The 15,512-nt window shown below is 37.6% G+C and overlaps 1 protein-coding gene across 1 annotated transcript; it reads left to right on the top strand.

The window, feature by feature from the left end:
• Window positions 1–626: 626 nt before the first annotated feature.
• Window positions 627–1,193, top strand: LOC149187212 (putative UPF0481 protein At3g02645). The gene has a single exon (XM_089409592.1). The coding sequence runs from the start codon at window positions 627–629 to the stop codon at window positions 1,191–1,193; it is 567 nt and encodes a 188-aa protein (XP_089265718.1).
• The last annotated feature ends 14,319 nt before the right edge of the window (window positions 1,194–15,512 follow it).

Genomic DNA, 15,512 nt, shown 5'->3' with positions numbered 1-15,512 from the left:
TATGGTAGAATAAAGGTTGAAATGCTTAATCGAGGGTGTTTAGTTCCCAACCATTGCTAAACGAAATCTTGAGAAAAATAATTAAGTGTTGGCTGGTTCTCAATGGCTTAGAGGGCATAATTCTCTGAGAAATATCCAAAATTCATTGCCAAGATTTTAAAGGGTAAAATCCCATCAAGAATGGAACCCAAGTTCATTAAATGAGGCACATTCTTTTGGGTTCACATATACTTTCAATATAAAACTCTCCTTTAACGGGGTTCTATAGCCAAGTCACAAAACTTTTAAAATAATAGCTGCACAGGAAAAGCCGTATTGAAGCTTGTAGAGGAACGTTGACAAATAGTGAAACTTTTTGTTGACTCAGACACATTAAATGAGTCTCTCCTCATTCAGGATCAACTTTCCCACGGGGTTTTATAGCCAAGAAACTGAACTTTTAAAACAATAGCTGCACAGGAAAAGTCATATTGAAGCTGCGGAGCAACTTTGGCAAATAGTGAAAAATTTTGTTGACTCAAACACATTCAATGAGTGTCTCCTCATTCACGATAAACTTTTGCACGATTATTAATATCCAGTAGAATTGAAGATTCAACATTCTTATACAAATTGATCGCAATGCTATGGAGAAAGTAGTAAATGGCGTCAGACGCATCCCTTGTGCCGTAGAATTAGGAAATTTTGGGATCAAATTTGCGCTATGCGATGGAGGCATCCAGAAGATCAATTTTGAGCGTAAAAGTGTTGTAATTTATCTTCCACCCATCAATATCACTAATCACACAGAGGTACTCTTCTGTAATCTGATCGCTTTTGAGGTGTGCAAGGCATCTGAAATCAATTATGTGACATGTTACTTGAGTCTAATGGACGAGTTGATCGACTCTGAAGAAGATGTAGTTGTGCTCAGGAAAAGTGACATCATTATAAATTACCTTGGGAGTGATTCAGAGGTTGTCGAGCTCTTCAATGGTCTATGCAAGGGAGTCACCGTGAGCTGGACAGATGCATTGGCAAAACTGAAGGGAGATGTAGATGATCACTATAGAAGCAAATTCAAGGTTTGGTTTACTGAGCTTATGAAGGAGCATTTCTCATCGCCTTGGAGAAGTATAGCTCCGTCAGGAGCAATTGTTGCACTTTTGCTTACCGCTGTGCAAACCATCTACTCAATACTGTCACCTAATTAGCCTCTCTAGTGTTGTGTCTTTTAATTCCTATTCACTGCATTAGTAACAATGGGTGATTTTTACTTATTTACGATTGATTTCAATGCTGGTGGCCATGACAAGTACTAAGTATAGGAACTGTGACAAATAGTGAAACTTTGAAAGTGTTTGTAGTTTGCATTAACAACCTCCTAGATTTGTGAAAGTGCTTCTTTTAAACTTAAGAAACGTTAAAATTTGCCCAAAGAGCATGGTACAACTTAATTTTCCTGAGACCTTTCATTTCTACATTGCATGAAATGCAATTTCACAATCTTGAGAACATTAAACATTATATTAGCCTCTATGTAAACTTGAACCGCATTGATTTCTATATACGAAACTGATAAATGGAGCATGGGATATCTGGCACTAAAAGTACCTTTATTTCTTTCACAATTTTAAATTAAAACTAGTTGAAACTATCCTAAATCTCTGAGTTCCACTTTTGTAAGGGTGTTTTGTCGATGAAACTAAGCCCCAGAAATGGGGCAACCTAAGTTCCCCATATCATACACTGAGATGTGGATGGAATGGACTTATTCCGATATTCTTTGCAAGCCCAAATTTATGTATCTCATTTTTGAAGAAGCCTTTGGGTGCAATGTTAATTATAATTCTCTTCTGTAATCATTGAACCATTTAGTTTTCTTTTCAACAATATTAAAGTACTTTATTTTTGTGTTTGAAACACCATTCAAAAAATTCTAGAGAGGCATCCCAAGCTATTGGACAACAAATATTTTACTCAAAGAGATCATAGAGTCTTAATGTTACAACTTACATATCAAAATAGCATACTGGAAATGGAATTTTGTGCAATAGTTCTCACATTCTGATAGCACATTTGACAACCTAGCCTCTCTCTATCATCCCATTCCAGAAAACCTCAGGTTTGCCATCTATATCTAAAGAATACATCAAAAACATTTTTTTTTTCTTAAGATTGACTAGAATCCTTTTTTAGGCCATTTCTTCACAAGTTCTAAAGCTTTATTTCTCTCACTTTCTCCCAAGTATGCATAAATAAGAGTAGTATAAATAAGGGCAACACCAACAAGACACCTCCAAACATTTTATTGATTGTGTTTTTGTCCCTACACAAGTTTCCTGACCTCGAATAGTGTTACTATATAAAAAACATCTTCAGATAAACCTCTTTCGAAAAAATCGTCAAGAAGCTTTAGAGCTTCCTCCTCATTGTGTTGGAAACAATAGCCATCAATTAGCCTTGAGTAAAAACTAAAATTAGGCATAAACCTGCAATCATCATTTTAAATAGGACCTCCGTTGCTTCATTTATTTCCCAAAATTTCAAAAGCCATGAATAAAATCCTTGTATGTATACACAAAAAATATCTTGCTTTGTAACATCTTGTTGTGAAGTTTCCAAGCATTAGCCATGTTACCTCTCTTGCACTATGAATTGATCAACATATCGCATGTGAAGTGCTCAGGTTCAGGACCCTTCTTCTCCATTTCACGCAAAAGGTTATTGGCTTCTTCCAATTTCCCTTCCTCATAGAGCTTATGGAGGAGGACACCGTATGTCACCATTCTTGGCACTAGCCCTTTCATTCCGCAATCTGAAATCCCCAATGATTTTATCTTCTCTACAATCGCCATCAATCAAGGTAGTATATGTTACATTATTTGGAAACAGATCACCTGTTTCATTCAAAATATTCAATGCATACCTCAATCTACCTTCTTTACAAAATCCATGTATCGGAGTGTTGTATGTTACAATATCAGGGGAAGAACCTTTGCTTGCAATCTTGGAAAGGAAATTGAATGCATTTTTAGTGTCCCCTTCCTTGTAGTATCCTTGAATGAGCAACATTGTAAGTAACAATATTTGGTAACATGAATTTAGGCATCATTTCCTCTATAAGGGCATTTGCTTTCATCATCTTGCCTCCTTTGGAGAGACCACTAATGAGTGCAATATAAATGACAACTATGAGTTTGATATAATGGTCCACCATTCCATCAAACAATTTGAAAGCATCGTCTATTTTGGCTTGCCTGGAAAAACCCTTTAACTACATTTCATCATGATCAAAGCCTATGGCTTTGATAAAATAGGCCTACAACTTTAACAACAAAAAAGCTAGAGACTCATTGTATGTTGAACATGGCTTTAAGAATTATATAGCATCAAATCAACATCTCTGAGTAAACGTAGATGCAACTTAACAAAATACTAACATTTTGTTGTACATTAAGTCATTTTCCTTTCAATATTGGGGTTTGAAACAATTTATTATCCCATTGAGATGAATTTTCTTAAAACCATGCAGTAAATTTTGTCTTATCTATGGGGAAGATTTATACTTTGTTTGACTTAACTCTATGTCTTCCCATGCTAGTCACTCTTTTAAGGATTCAATTTATCACTATGGTAATATTTTTTTGATCAGTTGGTTCATATCCTTTGTTAGATTTTATACCTTGTTTAACTCTAACAGTCCTTTCCACAGTACCAGGGTGCACTTAATTGGCATGTACGACATTAGTAAGGGTGTACATTTTGCAGGTCCATACAACAGTAATAATGGGAGTAGTTTGTCATGGTTCTTGTGCACATTATAGTATGAGGGAGGTGTTGTCATGTAAGAGAGTAGAGGGTATATTTCCAGTTTTTCCATCCTCAATTAATTTCAGTTTGCATGTTGTTTAAGATTAAGAAATCCCATTTTTTCTTCAGTTTTGTTTAGTTTGTAGTTTAGATTCAATTTAGTTCAGTTCTGCATGCATGATCTAATATTTGGAGGGCACAAAACCCTAAATAATTAGATTTCTTTTTCATGATAAGGTTCCAGTCTTAGTAGGGGGCAGAATTCTCAAGGAAGGGGATGCATGCTTTTGTTTGTCTTACAGTGAAAATGCACTTACCTGGCACACTTATCCATGTAGGAAGGGTACACTAGATTATTAAACTTGGGCTACCATTTGACTGAGTCACCTTGAGTGCTTCATGCATGTGATCAGATACTTTGTATCTTTTCTCATATTCCTATTCTATAAAGGAGATGTAGTGAACACTTCCGTTTTGGTTAGAAAGCTTTTGGTTTTGAGGTATTGTGTTGTATTTTCTTTGCTCTGCATTCAATAGAAGATAGATGTGATTGAGAGTTCAGATTTGTGTACATGTTCTTATTATTTTTCAGCAGTGTGTTTTTGTAGATTCTAGTATACCCATCAAGGGATTTAAATTACCTGGGACCTTAGGAATATTCTTTTAGTGAAAAAATTACTTACTATTGTCTAGATTACATGGTATCGGAGCACTTTCACTGAAACTAATAGGAAGTTGTGCATGGATAGGATTGCAACTTGTTAGAGGGAGTTGTTGAAGGGTTTCAAGGGTGGGATGCCCAAGTTTCAGCAAGTGAAGCAGATTTCAACCAGTTAAAGGTTGTGGCCCATGGGGTGTGATGTCCTAGTTGTTCTAGGGATTGGAGTGTTATTTTGCATGTTTGCGAAAGGTGGCCTCCACCTATAACAGGGCAGGTTTTATTCTCAGTTCTCGATATGTTTTCATATTTGTTTAAAGAGTTGTAATCACAAGTAGTTAGGGTCTTTAGGATTGTCACATGTTGGAGGGCACTTCCAACTCTATTAGAGTTCAGGATGCAGCATCTACTGGAAGAGGTTGAATTGTGGTACGTAGTGGAGAAGGAGATTTTTATTTCAATAGATACCAAGGAGTTGGCTGAGCATGATTAGAAATTGGTCAAACTGGAATAAATAGTTTTGGATTTGGTGAAGAATAATCTAACCCCTTTCATTGTAGAGAAAAAGATTGATATGAAAATGCATATTACCTTGATTGCATTGTATTGGAGAGAGAAAATGTCTAGGAGAATGCTCTTAATGAAGAAATCGTCCATTACTTGCATGAGAAACACTACTATAGTAGTTATCTATCTGATAAAGATCAATAGTTAAGATATCAATGATCTACACTTGATGACAAGGTAGAAGAGAATGGACTAATTTAGATCAGCTTGAATGGCCTTGGTCCATCTTGGCACCATTTTTTACAGTTTGTATGTGCTTGTGAGAATCTTCCTTCAATCGAAAGTTTGTGGGATTCATTTATCGAGGAGGAAATGAGATTGGAGATGGTTTTAGCTAGTGATGAGGATGTACTAGAGCTAGCCCTCATTGGGAGGGTAAGGAAAGGAGGGAATAAAATAGTATTTCTAAAGGGTTAGAAGAAGAAGGAAGATTCAAGCTCTTCTAACCAGCAGAAGAATAATTTGAGCCATATCAAGTGCAAGAAGCATGGCCAATATGCTTCTCAGTATCTTGAGAAGTAGGGGAAGGGTAAGAAACAATAACAGTAAAATAGTTTGCAAGAATTGTAGAACCTTCGAGTATGGATGGCCACTATGCTTCTTAGTGTTCTAAGAAGAAAGGGAAGGGTAAGAAACAACATCAATAAAAATAGTTTCCAGGAATTCCAGAAGCTTCAATTTCATACAAGTTCATTGACATGTGTGGTACAACCTTTGCCATGGTGTCATGCCTTTCCACCACCATTGTTTCAAGTGTTTGTGGTATGTTGAGAAGTGGAGCCTCAAGACATGACAATAAACAAAATATCTTTTTTCAATTGTCTAGATGAGTATACCTCACCACTTCTAGTAAATGTTATCTTCCTTTAGGACAAAGTAAACATAGAACTCCACATGAGTCACATGATCTTATCTTCCTTTAGGAAAATGTAAATAGAGCGCTGCACACCAGAGCCAGGTATATTTAAATTTTACAACACTTTCACACATAATTAACTGGCATGATTTGGAAATTACCTCTTAAATGATCCTTAATAACTTGCAAGCTATTTCTTAGAAGAATATATTTGGATGTAAGTGAATCCATCTTATATATACATTTAGTGAAGGAAAAAATATTACTAGGAGTCATCAAGGCCAACTATATGGTTGAAGATATATTTGTTGGCCTTGATAACTCCTAGTAATATTGATTTTTTATTGGAGTTTCTAAAATACATAAGAATTATAAATGGTGCATTAGCATTTGAATAATACATAGGATGTCACAAGTAATCCTAATAATCAACTTCCCTAATGACTAGGAGGCCTTAAAACTCCATTAGTGGTTTTTGCACTAAATGTGGGTATCATTTATTGATAAAAGTGGGATCTTAGGGAGACTTGTGTGGAATTCATTTGTTAAGAGCAACAAAATTTAGAATTAAAACTTTGGCACAAGTGCACTCTAACAAAACTAAACAAGTTTCTCTTTATGCTTTCAGGGTAGCCCAGGACACCCCTATAGATTGGTAATTACTGATTGTACATTCTAGTCTCATTGGCATTTTTTTGTCATTTGTTGGACATCAATAAAATTACCTTTCTCTGCTTACTGCAAATTAAAAATGTTAAACAACTATAGTTTGATATGAATGCTCTGAAGGAAGGTATCCATGTGGTGGAACCTATTATTCTTTTCTCTTAAATAAGATAAATGACCACCAATGAATTCCTTCTCCAAATTTTAGTTCTCCTACAACTGCAATCCTTCATTTGAGAGAGTATATGTTTTCCTATTAAGTTCTCTGAACACATGAGAGGTTATGATCATTTGGAACTACCTAGAGATATATTTCATCTGAGTAGCTAAGGGAGATAAGGAAGTATCCTAAATCTAACCTTGTGCATTCATCCAATTAACATCCAGTGTTGAGTGCCCAAAGACCTATAGATGACCAATATCCTTGTCAAAGGAAGATGTTAATAAGGAAGATAGAGCCTTAAACTTCGTCAAGTTATTTGTATCTTTTTCCATGTTTTCCTTAGTTTGGAAATAGTGAGTATCACAATAAGAAAGCACAAATGCATGACTACAAATCTGATGAGAGTCCTGGAAAGCAATTCTACATGTAGTAAATCTTTTGTTTGTGTTTCACCTATATTGCTTTTAAGTTATCGAATTGTAGTGTTATCAAAGGAAAATAGATACATGTGTTGATGATAATTATCACAATTGTAAGATATTCAACAATAAAAGTTTAAGACCATTTTTATGTGGACTATGTTCTTTTAGTCTCATTTGTGTTACTATTTTTCATTAGAGAGAGTCATCTTGGTCTTGTTTATACAATTTACCTCTTTCAGAATCTTGACAAAGATGGCTTATTTAAACTTTCATGCTTACATATATCTAAAGTTAATAGCCAATCAACTTACGAGTTGTAGAATGGTACAATGAATTAGTTCTCTCTCAAGGAGGCCACATAGTTATGTTGATGACAAGGTTATCCTACTTCAGTCAACGAGAAAGTTCAATATGCCACAGGTTTCAGATATGAGCCTTCCAAATAATAATAACCAAGTCTACATAGTTACTGCAGCTTTCATCAACAGGAATATATTATAATTTTACTACAAGAATGACCTTCAAGGAGGCCAAGAGATTATGTAAAATGACCATCGAGTGCCAAGTGTTATGTAATCAAACCTTCCTGTGCTAAAATTATCAATAACCTTGTTTTAGGGATACCTCCAACATAACCATAATATGTCTCTTGGGATCAATATGATCCTTCTTTAACTTTTCTCTTACGCAATCCCTCGGCCTTATTCCTACAACAAGTTAGATGATTCGATCCTTCAAGCAAGGTATCATAGTGACTTGCCCCTATCACAAAAAAATTATATCTTCAAATCGAAATATCCTTCTAAAACTAGAGGCACTGATAGAGAGAATAGGTGGTGAACAATTGATACTAATCAATGATCATGGTGATCATGCTTAGAATTTGATGGAGGAATTTTAGATTCCGAGACCCTTCTAAAATATGTTTTGGTCTAGGATTTTGATATGAAAATGGGACTCTTAGGCTTCTTGTCTAACTTACAAGAACCTCTCCCACTTCCAAAGCTTTAAATTTTCCCAAGTCTATTTGATTAACCAATGTGGAAATAAGAAATTCTTGACAATATGGGTGTATGCTTGTATTTGTTTTTAGTTGATTATTTACTTCAAATCTGTTGTTTGTTCTGATATGGGGAGGTACTTAAACTGATATATAAATGCATATAACAGTAGTTAAAGAAGCAATAAAAACAAACACATAAGACAATAGTATAATATGGAGTTCACCCTGATATCCTGGGTTACATCTCCTTGAGCTCTAATCAACTCGATTAGGCTCTCTGGGATTATGGTAATAGTTATTTCACAAGTGCCTACACTTAACTCCAATGTTTTATACAGGAACATTGGGCTCAAAACACCATCTTATCCCGTAGCTCTTGGAGCTCTTAAGCTTTCTAGCTTTGGCTCTTGGCTCTGGCTTTGGCTCTTGCTCTGGCTCTGGCTCTGACTCTAGCTCTGGCTCTGTGGCTCTGGCTTTGGTTCTGGCTCTTAGCTCTCGCTTCTGGTGCTTTCTTTGGCTTTTGGCTCTGGCTGTGGCTTGCGGCTCTCTGCTCTGGCTTTCCTAAGCTCTTTCACTCAGCCTTTGCATGCCTCTATGAATCGCTTGACCTCCAAGTGACTCCAACAACAATATGCTGCTGTCAATTGAGCTCTCTGACTTTTCCACTCGACCTCCGAGTGACTCCCCAGACCCTCTGCGCATTCAGCATCTTCTCGTTGTACACTTTTTTTTTCTCCTCCTTTACTCTCTGTCTATTCGTGGCTCTTGGAACCATTCCGTTTCCTGACTGTTCATTTCCTCTCTTAGCTCTTTGGATTGCCTGTTTCTATGCTCAAATTCCCTACTCTGCATCATCATCACTATAACGCTTCACAGAGAGGTGACCACTTGTCTCCTCACGAGATGATCTAGATCTTTCTCAAATAGTTTGTTACTTCGGTTACTCTATGAAATGATTCATCCACCAAATCAGCGGTCCAATTGGACTTCAACCTTTATGTGTCGAAGCTTATTTTCTCCATCTAATCTAGTTTCCCATCGGGTGCAATATTGACGTTAGATCTGGGGCCTCTAGATCCTACGGTTATCGCTCTTATCACGTGGTTGACTTGCTCGGACGTTAGCCCACGATGAGAGCGGTTTTCTCTCTCATCTGTTGGACACGCGTCAATCACTGTATGACATCGCTCATTCTCCTGACAATTCCGCTTACCGCCCAAAATGCTTTTGATATTTTGTTGGTTTTGGAGCACGGGACCTGCCTGTCGCTTTAGTGCTTTCCCCATGGTTATCTGGTTTCCCTTGTGACCAAGCACTCAGGGCTTTTCCATTTCGAGGGGTTTTGCCCAGCGATGTGCGATTAGCGCTTTGCGCATCAGAAACAACCTCTGTTTCCTGATCTGGATTTCCCAATTGCTAGTTTGCACCACTGCGCAGTGTCCATGGGCCTCGGTTAGTGTGCTTGATCAAAGGTCCTCGTTGTTCCGTGCTAGGTGAAAATTGGTGTTGTTTAGAGGTTATTTCTGATAGGCTTCACCATCCACAAGACTTTAAACTCTAGTATGAGCTTTTACAAAGTTTGGGTAGATTTAAGAGAGTTTAAGGATCCAATTTCGGATCATGCCTTCCCACTAAAAGAACTTTTGGTCCATCAAAATACTGATATACTGATCTGAGCAGTAAATGAGAGTAAAAACACCCTCTTCTTTCAGCCTCCCTACACTTGCCTTGCATAGTGCCTCTGAGCCAAAATCTCTAACCACTTCCCTTCTTGGATGGGTTGGTCGTCTCGGGAAGAATGGTTTTCCTCCTTGACTTCATGCAGAACTTCTGTTGTGAAGTTTACAGAAGGTAGTTTGAGCTTCTTTGCCTTGATCCTTGATCCAAGGTGGCTCAAACAAATGTGAAGTACATCTGCTCCACAAAACTTTCATTTGTACCTGTTTGAAAATTTGCCAACAACAATTGTTAACAACAGCAGGCATACAGACAACAATTGCATGGGCTAACTCCTGCTTCAACAAAGAAACAGATTTCACATCTTGTGAACCCTCCCATGTCTTACATCTGCATACAAATGACAAGCCAATAAAACATGCCTTTACAACAAATGACCCTTCAAGTCGAGCATGTAGGAAAAATACCTTTAGGACTCTTTTCCAAAAGATGAAACACTTCATCCTTATCTCCATTTTAGGAAACCAAGTTAACTTCTCCCAAGCCAGCATCACATGCATCTCATGCTTAGGAATGCATTCCATCTTTCAAATTTTGCTTAATTACACTGTACTTTTGAAGATGAAACGAACATATTGTTGCAGCAAATAAAGTGAGTTTCCTACTCAACTTATTTCTATTTACCATTTTGGTAAGATCTTGCAACTTGCATTTATTCCACAAAGAAATGAAAACAGATGAATCACTAGACATGCATCCTTAATTGGATAATAATTCTAACCATTTCTTACCAATCCATTTCAAAGGTCCCTCCTTTGTTTGCACATCAGCATCAATATGTGAATCATCCTGAATCACATCAATCTTGGAATCTTTATTTCCATCCTGCCATTTTCTTTTTCCAGCTTCTCTTTCAGCTTTCGTGGAAGTAGTGCTAGATTCAAAGTCCAACACCTTTCAGCAAGATTCCCTTGCTTATGGTGTAAGTGCAACACACATGCATCCTTTTGACAGCATGATTTGCCTTGTCTTGTGGACCTTTGGCTGCTTGCTTCTTTTCCTTCAAAAGTTTCCTCTATGTGGCCATCCTCTTCCAACATCTAGAAACATAATGGTTATCCAAACCACAAAAGGAACATGCAATTCTTTTTCCATGCTTTACAAAATCAAAAGAAACGTGTTTAGAACCATATTTATACCTACCTCTTTCACCTTTATTGCCTTTAGGAGGAGGTGAGACAAATGAAGAAGTAGCTCCATTTGGAACACTATCACTTTCTTCAAGGCTGTTAGAGTTTCCACAACTCTCTGGTTCAAGCATGTGCTTCTGAACACCTGCATCATGCGAATGATGTTCCGAGGACGTGCAATGAAACTCCTTTTTGGATCTATTTCAATGGCCTTCATGGTAGCTTTGGAACTCTCTCCATAAGACTATCCATAGCCAAGACCCAAATACTTAGGCCTTTCCTCAACCATTATTGGCTCAACAATACCTTGTGCATGTTTGTCCAATCCTTTTCCTTCATAGCCCATCTTGGACATTAGCTTGGAACCTATGCTTCTGGTATGTTTTTCAAAAGAACCAATATAAGCATTCTTACAAGAATTTGAAGACAAACATGAATGGTTTACCTCTTCTTCGAGCTGATAATTGACCAAGGCTTCTTTGGCAACAAAGAGTTGTGACTCCAACTCATGCATCATTTTCAGGTTCATACTTGCAGTATGAATTTGCCTCTCCATTTCCTACAATTTGTCAGAAAGCATCTGCTTCTCTTCCTCCACAGAATTCAACTGCTCTCTAAGTATGCTGCTCTTCCTTCCATCCTCATACATATCTCTCACCATATCCATCCTGGTGGAAAAATATTGCTTCATGTCTCCATTAAAGGAACTTCAGGAGCAAGAATAATTTGAGAACTCACTTGCAGAAGTTGTCATTTTCAAAATGCAGAAAAGAACTTCAAACAACATTAATAAGGAGCTTATGCAGCAACATTTTGCAACAAACCTCTTGTGCTTCAAGGGTTGCTTTGAGGTCCTTTGGGATAGAAGAATGCCTTTAGCTCTTCTTCCTTATTTTTCTTCTTGGACTAAGCTATCAATATCTTTCCCTTCACCTCTGCAAACTCAAACAATAGTCGTTCTGCAACCAAATATACAATCGATGAGGCAATCAATCCTTGACTGTCAAAACACCTTTCAGACAAGCAATCTTTGCCCTGTCAATCAAGCATTCTGATACAACCTTATTTGAAGGTGGGGTTAATCAACCTTAATCTCTGATACCACTTGATCTGAAAATGGGGCTCTTAGGCTTCTTGTCTAACTTACAAGAACCTCTCCCACTTCAAAAGCTTTAAATTTTCCCAAGTCTATTTGATTACCCAATGTGGAAATAAGAAATGCTTGACAATATGAGTGTATGCTTGTATTTGTTTTCAGCTAATTATTTACTTTAAAAACTATTGTTTGTGTTGATATGCGAAGGTACTTAAACTGATATATAAATGCATATAATAGTAGTTAAAGCAGAAATAATAACAAACACATAAGACAACAGTATAATATGGAGTTCACCCTGATACCCTGGGCTACATCTCCTTGAACTCTCATCAACTTGATTAGGCTCTCTGGGATTATGGCAATAGTTCTTTTACAAGTGTCTACACTTAACTCCAATGTTTTATACAAGAACATTGGGCTCAGAACACCATCTTATCCCCTGGATCTTGGAACTCTTCGGATTTCTAGCTCTGGCTCTTGGCTCTAGCTCTAGCTCTTGCTCTAGATGTGGCTCTGACTCTAGCTCTGGCTCTGTGGCTCTGGTTCTAGTTCTGGCTCTCAGCTCTTGTTTCTGGCACTCGCTTTGGCTCTTGGCTCTGGTTGTGGCTTGTGGCTCTCTACTCTGGCTTTCCTAAGCTCTTTTGCTTAGCCTTTACATGCCTCTATGAATCACTCAACCTCTAAGTGACTCCAACAACAATATGTTGCTGTCAATTGAGCTCTTTGGATTTTCCACTAGACCTCCGAGTGACTCCCTAGACTCTCTGTGCATTCAGCGTCTTCTCATTGTACACTTTTTTTCTCCTCCTTTACTCTCTGTCTGTTCGTGGCTCTTAGAACCATTCCGTTTCCTGACTGTTCATTTCCTCTCCTATATCTTCAGATCGCCTACCTCTGTTCTAGAATTCCATGCCCTGCATCATCATCACTGTAATGCTTCACAGAGAGATGGCCATTTGTCTCCTCATGAGCTGAGCCAGATCTTCCTCAAACGGTTTGCTACTTCAGTTACTCTGTGAAATGATTCATTTGCCAACTCAGCGGTCCAATCAGACTTCAACCTTTATGTGCTGAAGCTTATTTTCTCTGTCGAATCCGGTTTCCCATTGGGCACAATCTCTGCCGTTAGATCTGGGGCCTCTAGATCCTACGGTTATTGCTCTTATCGCACGGTTGACTTTCTCAGACATTAGCCCACGATGAGAGGGGTTTCCTCTCTCATCCACCGGACACACATCAATCACTGTATGGCATCGCTCGTTCTCCTGACAATTCTGCTTACCGCCCAAAACGCTTCCGATATTTCGCCAGTTTTGGAGCGCGGGACCCGCCTGTCGCTTTAGCGCTTTCCCCACGGTTCTTTGGCTTCCCTTGTGACTGAGCACTCGGGACTTTTCCATTTCGAGGGGTTTTGCCTTTGTGCTAATCGCGCATCAGAAACAACCTCTGTTTCCTAATCTGGATTTCCCAATTGCTAGTTTGCATCACTGCGCTGTCTCCATGGGCCTTGGTCAGCATGATTTGATCGAAGGTCCTCGTTGCTCCATGATGGCTACAAATTATCGTTGTTCAAAGGTTATTTATGATAGGCTTCAACATCCACAAGACTTTAAACTCCGATATGAGCTTTTACAAAGTTCGGGTAGCTTTAAGAGAGTTTAAGGATCCAATTTCGGATCAGATTTGGTACTCTTGATTGATGTCTAGGACTGTAATTTCTTAGGAAAGAATCTCATCTTCAAAAGTAATGATAGAATGAAAGAAATCCTATACTTGCTATCTGAAGTATTCGAAATATCTTAGATAGATATATCCTACACTTGATCAGTCCTCTAGAGATGAGAATAGTATTTCAAACAGAGATCTGTAGAGGATTGACCTTACCTCCAGGGATCATAGAAAATATCTTTCCATAAGCTTACGATGATGATACAATCTTAAGCTTGATGAGTAGGACTACTATAAAGTACAAGAACATACCTTGTTGTCTTCCAACTTTTTCCCATGATAGTTGAATATCTTTAGGATTGGTGCCCATGTTTACTGATTAGGGCTTGAATAAGGCCTTGAGAAATAACCCAGATTTGAACTCTGACTTGATTTACCATAGAGAGATGGAGGTATCAATGAAATTATTTAGTGATTGCAATCTCTTTAAGCTTGGGCTTGTCCTCACCTGAGCTCTGATACCATGTTAATTTTCAGTTAACATGTTCTTTGCTTAGGTTAGATACTTCATTCAACCATATGCCCATTAATCCATTTACCAATCACATTAGACATTATATAACAATAACTGACGAAATAACATAAATGATAGATGCAGAAGACAAGCCAAGACAGAAAGACACGAGAATATGGCTCAAGCCAGGGAAAAACCCCAAGATGGGGAAAACCCTTGATCAAATCTTCTTATTATTATCATCAAATGTTCAATAGAGAAAGAGAGAGAGTAAAATGATATAAAATAACTTTCCAATATGAAGATTAGGCATCACTTCTCTTAGATCCATTCAATCCTATAATCTGGGCAGTTTGTTCATAGAGGACAAATCATATTGTTGTACAAGATCAGTCTGGTTAGGGAAACAATAGTCCATTACTTTCTAAGTTGACTGATCCAAAAATACTTCTTTCTACTGTGACCTTCCTTATTTCACATGATGCTCCCTTTGGCTGGCTTAAGGATTTGGTTTAAGACCACATTATGGTCACCGTTGATATTATCTTTGTGGTTCTAGATTAGGGCTTTTGAAGCATGTTGCTCCAGCCCTTGAATTCTGTAAACAATGTGGACTTTTTCCTCTTACAAGGGATCTATTATTTGTAGTAGTCCTATATTGTTTTTAATTTTCCATGTCAACCTCAGAAAGCACATGAATACTATAATATAAGGTCAACAAATTTCTATTGTATTTCAGCATCTTGGGCAAGTGATTCAAGGCCTGTGGTAAAGCTGTGAGAGAATCTTCTAGCTGCAACCAAAATACAAGAAGAAGTCCCATACAAAATAAGCCACAACCCATATATAATATTTTCCTTAACCTAAGCAAAGCACTACTTCCAAACTTAAAACTGTTATGACAAACCTCTAACCAAAATAGTCCCAACAATAACCAAAATTTATCCTCCTTAATCTTCGTTGCCATAGAGATATCTTTTTCTTTTGATTGATGTGTCCCAAATGAGAGAGAATGCTCCTCTATATATACAATTCAGTGGAGTTGAGGGGATGTGACTTTTGATCTTCTTAAGTCAACATATAGTTGAGGCCAACCTCAATAATTTACATGAGAGAAACATAAATTCAAAATTCCGCTTCTACTTATCCAAATTTGATGATCTTTAGATCACTTTTGATCCTCTAGAAAAGAGGAATTTAATGCCACAATTATATTCCCCAAAGGAGACGTTCAAAG

Source organism: Pinus tabuliformis, chromosome 3_1, assembly GCF_031772625.1.
Source record: "Pinus tabuliformis cultivar Carrire ecotype Pingquan chromosome 3_1, CPIR1, whole genome shotgun sequence".
Taxonomy (NCBI): Eukaryota; Viridiplantae; Streptophyta; class Pinopsida; order Pinales; family Pinaceae; genus Pinus; species Pinus tabuliformis.
The sequence above is the reverse complement of the archived record's forward strand: the minus strand, read 5'-3'. Positions and strand labels throughout refer to the sequence as shown.